At 18.1% G+C, this 6,656-nt stretch overlaps 3 protein-coding genes across 3 annotated transcripts in view, besides 26 other annotated features; 2 read left to right on the forward strand and 1 right to left on the reverse strand.

Moving 5' to 3' along the window:
• The window catches only part of EDI_026090 (eukaryotic translation initiation factor 2 subunit gamma, putative), a gene marked incomplete at both ends in the record, with an annotated part of 1,331 nt that extends 970 nt beyond the window's left edge, over positions 1–361 (forward strand). Inside the window, one exon of the mRNA XM_001738720.1 lies at positions 30–361. Within this exon, the coding sequence (XP_001738772.1) occupies positions 30–361 (332 nt within the window). The remainder of the gene's footprint in view (positions 1–29) is intronic.
• Positions 362–730: 369 nt separating this feature from the next.
• Positions 731–772: a sequence feature (AT_rich).
• Positions 773–993: 221 nt separating this feature from the next.
• Positions 994–1,069: a sequence feature (AT_rich).
• Positions 1,070–1,146: a microsatellite.
• A 6-nt stretch (positions 1,147–1,152) lies between these two features.
• Positions 1,153–1,243: a microsatellite.
• A 4-nt stretch (positions 1,244–1,247) lies between these two features.
• Positions 1,248–1,320: a sequence feature (AT_rich).
• Positions 1,321–1,343: 23 nt separating this feature from the next.
• Positions 1,344–3,029, reverse strand: EDI_026200 (uncharacterized protein; the record flags this gene model as incomplete). The annotated part of the gene is made up of 1 exon (XM_001738721.1): positions 1,344–3,029. One exon carries the CDS (start codon positions 3,027–3,029, stop codon positions 1,344–1,346), a length of 1,686 nt encoding a protein of 561 aa, XP_001738773.1.
• Positions 1,529–1,591: a sequence feature (AT_rich).
• Positions 1,622–1,645: a sequence feature (AT_rich).
• Positions 1,807–1,857: a microsatellite.
• Positions 2,190–2,323: a sequence feature (AT_rich).
• Positions 2,369–2,626: a sequence feature (AT_rich).
• Positions 2,655–2,709: a sequence feature (AT_rich).
• Positions 3,030–3,057: 28 nt separating the features above from the next.
• Positions 3,058–3,231: a sequence feature (AT_rich).
• Positions 3,232–4,117: a repeat region.
• EDI_026210 (uncharacterized protein) lies at positions 3,517–4,390 on the forward strand (the record flags this gene model as incomplete). Its single annotated transcript, XM_001738722.1, has 2 exons — positions 3,517–3,642; positions 4,202–4,390. 2 exons carry the CDS (start codon positions 3,517–3,519, stop codon positions 4,388–4,390), a joined length of 315 nt encoding a protein of 104 aa, XP_001738774.1.
• Positions 4,259–4,287: a sequence feature (AT_rich).
• A 14-nt stretch (positions 4,391–4,404) lies between the features above and the next one.
• Positions 4,405–4,561: a microsatellite.
• Positions 4,562–4,656: 95 nt separating this feature from the next.
• Positions 4,657–4,787: a microsatellite.
• A 72-nt stretch (positions 4,788–4,859) lies between these two features.
• Positions 4,860–5,051: a microsatellite.
• Positions 5,052–5,456: 405 nt separating this feature from the next.
• Positions 5,457–5,518: a sequence feature (AT_rich).
• Positions 5,519–5,620: 102 nt separating this feature from the next.
• Positions 5,621–5,745: a sequence feature (AT_rich).
• Positions 5,746–5,807: 62 nt separating this feature from the next.
• Positions 5,808–5,980: a microsatellite.
• Positions 5,981–6,025: a sequence feature (AT_rich).
• A 12-nt stretch (positions 6,026–6,037) lies between these two features.
• Positions 6,038–6,209: a microsatellite.
• Positions 6,210–6,211: 2 nt separating this feature from the next.
• Positions 6,212–6,306: a microsatellite.
• Positions 6,307–6,332: 26 nt separating this feature from the next.
• Positions 6,333–6,434: a microsatellite.
• Positions 6,435–6,512: a microsatellite.
• A 6-nt stretch (positions 6,513–6,518) lies between these two features.
• Positions 6,519–6,656: part of a microsatellite that runs on past the window's edge.

Below are 6,656 nucleotides of genomic sequence, written 5' to 3' on the forward strand. Positions count from 1 at the left end.
TTGTCGTGCTGATAAACTTACTGGTCAAGTTGCTGGTATTGTAGGTTCATTACCTCCTGTATTTGTTGAACTTCAAATTAAATTCTATTTGTTAGCTCGTTTATTAGGGGTTGAAAGTAGTGATGGAGAAGCATTAGTTAAGCCATTAGTTGCTGGTGATATTTTAATGATCAACATTGGAAGTACTCATACTGGTTGTAAGGTTATGGCTTTGAAAGACGATATGGCTCAAATCTCATTGATGAAACCTGTCTGTACTACTGTTGGTGGAAAAATTGCTATGTCTAGAAAAGTCGAAAGAAGATGGAGACTTGTTGGATGGGGAGAAGTTGTTAAAGGAACAAAGAAAGTCTCTGAATAAAAATAACTCAAATTTCTTTATTTTATTCAACCAAATACAATTTTTATTGTTTTAAAATATTCTTTTCTCTAATATTTATTTTGGTTCTACAACAAATTAGAAGATATATCTTGTTCCTTTTTATTTCTCTAATTTTAATAAAAGAAGTTAAAGAAAATTATATCAAATTAAGTATAACAAATAATATTAGTTTCTTCTTTTAACAAATAATATTCCAAGTTACTAATTTATTAATTAAATACATATCCACTTCCAATCGAGTTAAAGAAAAAATTAGGAAACTAGACAAGAGATTTTCAATGAAAGGATAATACAGTAATAAATCGGTAGTTATAAAGTCAATTGAAAAAGATAAATAATACATAGTCCTAAAAATAAAAAGTAATTAAATAAGTATAAAAAGAAATATTTGGTATTTGTTAAAGGATAGAAGGAAATAGGAGTGATAAAAGAGTATTTAAAATAAAGATTATGGAGTGTGGTTGGTTTTGATAGGATGAGTGTTGTATGAGAAATATATGGATTAAGACAAATGTAATGAAATCTTGATGAAAGTAATTTTAGGATTAATTAATATAAATTCAGGGAATTATGAAATTACTTACAAGAAAATGAATGAAGAAAAATTGATGTTTAATTTATTATTTATTATTTTTGTATAATTTTTATTTCTTTTCTTCAAAACATTTTATTATATTTAATTAATTATTTTATTTCATTTCTTTTATTATTCTTTTTTTTATTTTCATTTTTATTTTTTATTTATTATCATTTCTTGTTTATTTAATTCATTTCTTCTTATTTTTCATTATTTTTCATTATTTTTCATTATTTTTCATTATTTTTCATTATTTTTCATTATTTTTCATTATTTTTTTTCTTGAAGTTTTAATTTCTTATTCAATATTAACTTTAAGAATTAAAAACAATAAAATCGAATTTTATTAAATAATAAAAATGTTTGCAAAGTTTGACAAATTATTCAATTCAGATTTTTAATATTCCAAATTTTCACATTTGTTTTTGGACCTGAAGTACTCTTTATTTCATTTGCATTAATTACATTAATTTGTGAATTTGTATAAGTTAAATATCTAATAATATCACATGTAAATGTGTTTATTTTACAATTATAGAGATGACTACGATCACAAACACCATCAAGAGTTAAAATATTACATTTAATATTGTTTAAATTAATTGAATTACATTTTACTTTTAAATTAATAAGTTGGCAATTTTGCAAACTAATTGAATTACATTTTATATTTAAATATTTAAATTCACAATTTTGTAGTTCAATACTATGAAAAGGAAATTCACTCAAATCTACTTCTTGTCCTTTACAATTCCAAAAAACAATATTATTATCTTTAAAGTTAAATAATTGGATATTACTTAATATAGTTTCTTTATCATTATATTTAAAAATGAAAGTTTGTAATTTAGTATTATTATTATTATTTCTATTATTTATAAAATTATCATAATAATCAATTGATAATAAACTAATTTTATTCATATCTAAATAGATTTCATTTTGTTTAAGTAATGTTCCGTTATGATACCATTTTACTTCTTGTTTAGAATTAACTTTAACTTTTTCTAAATTTTCATCATGTATTTCTATCGATTTTCCTTGATAATTATTTAGTATTAAATTTGTTAAATGACATTTTGAAATATCAATTGATGCATCACAATATTTAATTGTTAAAGATTTTAAATTAGGAGGAAAAATGATATTTAGATTTTGTTTTTTAATTTCTATTATTGATAAGAATTCAATATATAATGTTGTTAAATCAATTTTAGTTCCTTCAAAGTCATTTAAAATATTTTCAATTAAAACTTTTTGAATATTATTTTTTAAGACTATTTCATTAATTTGATTAATTTTATCTAATATATTACTCTCAATAATAATATCATAATTATTATTATTAAAATTCATTAAAATTTCAGGTTCATATGGTAATAATGGTAAATAAGGAAAATTTATTGTTGATTTATTAAATATTCTAGTATAAAATGTACAATTAATAAATTCATTATAATCTATTTGATTTAATAAATTATTATTTGTAAATCCATTTTGATATAAAATAATAATGAAATTAATTTGTTTATTTTGATTAAAATTAAATAATTCTGAAATTTCATATAATTTATTAATACTACAAAAAATAATTACTTTTTTTAGTGATGATAGTTTAAATAATTTTATTGTTGTGTTTAAATTAATATCATTTAAAATAATTAATTCTTGTAATTGTGTAAAATATTCTGGATGTTTTAATTCAAATTTTATAGAAAAATTTATATTTATTCTTAATTTTCTTATTTTTGAACAAAACCATTTTGTATCAAATACTTTTGTTGGTTTTGATATTTCACTCCATCTTCCAATTTCAATGAGTGGAATATTATTTGTTGATATTTTATATAATTTTTCTGGACATCTTCTAAGATAAAGTGTTTGTAAATTAGGAAAAATTCGAATAATTTTATCAAATGATTGATATAATGTTAAGTTATATGGATTAACATAAATTGTATTAATTACTTCTTCGCATGATTTACATATTTGTGCAAATTTCCCAATATCTTTTAATGTTGGTAAATACAATAATACATTCTTTAAAAAGATATTTTCTAAATGAACCATTTTTATGATTGTTTTTTTTTAGAAGTTCTTTTTTTAAGTTTTAATAAAAATGAAGAATAATTTTAATGTTAGAAATATTTAGTTTATTAATAATTTAATGTAAAAGAGTTTAAATTTTTTTAAGATTTTTGTAAAATTATAATAATTTTACATTATTCATTTATTATTATGTAAATTTATTTGAATTGTTTATAATATAATTTAATTAATTAAGTACTAATAGAATTCGTATTGATTATTTATTATTCAATGGAGATTATTCTCATCACTAAATCTTCATCATTTAGTTTCACATCAATACTGGTTTAGTAAAATCAATATTCAATAACATCCGTCATATTCTTAATTACATTGTTTTTAACTTCTTTTATGATGTTAATTTTTTTATTTCTTTAGATATTTTAATTGTTTATTCATTTATTAATTAATTGATTGAAATTACTACTATATTTTTTTAATATCTTTTATTTTCTTTATTTTTATTATTATGTTCTTCTTTTCTTTATATTTATTTCTTTTATTCAATTATATTCAATTAATATTATGTCCTGCATCATTATTCATATCAATTAATAGATCAGTTTTATTCTTTTTATTTATTACATATTTTTTCGTATTTTATGATATTATCATTCATTTTTTGATTTATTTGTTCAATATCATATTGATGTATTTGTATTTGAATATTATTTCTTATATTGATTATTTCATTTATTGATTATTTCATTTATATTTTGTTATTATTTAATATGATAATACAAATACTATTTCTCAATTTATGATTTTTTTATAACAAATACAAGATAATAGAATATGTTCTATTGTTAATATTTGTATTTACAATTTGTTGAACATTTTATTCATTTTTAATATTTTATTTTTCTATACATATTGAATATTATTCCATCTTATATTTTATTTAATTGAATAAATTCATTTTTTTAATATTGATTAAATTCAATACATGATTGTAGTAGTTTTATCTATAAATTTTGAATCAAACTTTTTTCTAAAATATCTATTTATTTGATTTCAATTTATTAATGTATTTGTTTGTTATTATTTCTTATTTTTATTATTATATTCTTATTTAAGATTGAGATCTATTTTAGCCATACAAGAATGCCATGAAAATCATATATAAATAAATATGCACCAAAAAATAGATTTAGAAGATATTATCAAGGAATAAATATAATCATTATCAACAAAATAATAGCCATAATCACTTTAATAATAATTATCATATTTATAAATACCATAGTACATTCTCAATTAATCACAATTATAACAAAAAGAAAAGTAATTATTATGACCACAAATACCATAATTTAGGTAAAATATTTAATCAATATTATTAGAGAATAAACAATGTAAAAGATATAGAAACAAAAGATATTACAAGAAAAGACAATGAAGAATAGACAAAAGAAAAAGAAGACAAGAAAATAATACAAGAACAGATGAAGAGATTTGAAGAAATAGAATGATAATGAAAGAGAAATTATGTAAGAAAGAAGAACAAGAAGAAATACCCATGTGGTTGAAGAAAATAAAGAAGAAACAATACAATAAACAATACAACAACAAGAAAGAGATATAGAGGAAGAGATAATAGAAAGATATGAGAGAAAAAAAGAAATAGAAGTAGAACAAGAAAGAGAAATAAAAGGAATGGAAATAGAAGAAATGGAGAAATACAAAAGAAAGAAGAAGAAATAAAGAAAAAAGAGAAGAAAGACAAAGAAATAGAAAGAATGAAGAATAAACACCAGATAGAAGTCTATCAGAAAGAAGAAATACGAGCATTGAAAAGGAATTTAGAGAGACAAAAGAAAGAAAGGGAAGAAGAAAATAATAGATTAATGAAAGAGAAAGAAATAAGAGAAATAAACAAGAAGAAGAAAACAATAAAACAAAAGATAAGATCAAACAAGAAGAAGAAATAATAAAGATAAAAGAACAAAAATACAAAGAAATTAAAGAGAAAGACAAATAAATAGAAATAGAAAGAAGAAAAAACAAGGAATTAGAAGATAAATTAAGAAACAGAAAGAAGAAAATGATAAGGTTGAAACAATAAAAGAAAAATCAATTATCAAATTGTCAGAAGAAAAAGAAAACAATGTCAATAAAGAAAATATCGAAGATTTAAATTTTAACAATTGAAGAAGAAGAAAACAATACCACTGACAAAAACAGAAACACCAAAGAAGAGAAGTGACTCGAGTTAAATAATTATAGAAGAAAAGAAATAGATTCTATCAAAGAAGAAATCAAGAAGAAACTAAAACAAACACAATGAGTAATTCAAGTCATGAGAGAAGAATTACTAAGAATGACATTAGAAGAACTAGAGAAGATAATTTGAGAGAAAATCAATATAGAAGAAATAATGAAGAACAAATGAACTATCAGAAATAGAAGAAAATAAGATAAAAAGTTATTATTGTTATGATTAAATATAATAAATATTAAAATGAAAATTAGAGGGAAACAAAATAAGCGAAGAAATTATGCATCTAAATAAATTGCTCAATTGAAAATAGTGTAATATATTTTTTGCATAATGGAATATTCTGTTTTCGGGCAAAATATTTTGAATTAATAAAATAATAGTTTTTATTATTTGGCTCCTAAAAAAATAAAAAATAAAAATGTAAATTAAATACACATTCTATATTCATTTATATTTGTATATTTTATATCATTTTATGGTAAATTGTTCTGAAATATAAATGATTCAGAAATGATATTTGATTTAATGTATGTATATATTTTTATTATTATGTTATTATTATGTTATTTATGTATTTTATTTTTATATATTTATATTTTATTATTATATTTATTTTTATTCTTATATTATATATATCATCATTTTATCTATATATTTTATATTTATCATATTTTATTAGTTTTATATTCTTATTATTTATATTTTATTTTATATATTAATATATTTTTATTTATATATAATTTCTTATATATTAATACATTTCTTTATCTTATTTTTATTTTGATTATATTTTTATATTTATATCTTCTTTCTCTTTATATTTATTATTATTTTATTTATATTATACTGATTTTATTTATCTTTTCTTTTATATATTTTATTTATTATTATATCATTTCTCTTATTATTTCTTTATCATTTATTATTATTTATTTATTTTTTATATCTTCTATCTATATTATATGAAATTATTATTTATTATATATTACATATTATATACTAATCATATAACATTTATAATTGATTATATATTATATTTTTCTTCTTTTCTCTTCTTTTTTATATTATTTCTTTTTTATTTGAATATATTTGTTTTTGTATTTTTGTTATTTATTTTATTTCTTATTTTTGTGTTTATTTTATTCTTATTTATCATATTTATCTTTTATATTATGTTATATTTGATTTTATTAATTATATCATTTAGTATTTTATTAATATAAATATTATGTTTATTATTTTATTATTTATTTATTTTTATTATTTATTTTATCTTTTCTTATTATTCTTTTATTATTTTATGTTTATTATATTTTATTTTTTTATTTCTTTTTCTATCTATTTTTCTATTATTTTTATTTATTATATATATTTCTTTTTCAATTTAT

The sequence above is a fragment of the Entamoeba dispar genome, genomic scaffold (assembly GCF_000209125.1).
Source record: "Entamoeba dispar SAW760 scf_1105229461677 genomic scaffold, whole genome shotgun sequence".
Taxonomy (NCBI): domain Eukaryota; phylum Evosea; order Mastigamoebida; family Endamoebidae; genus Entamoeba; species Entamoeba dispar.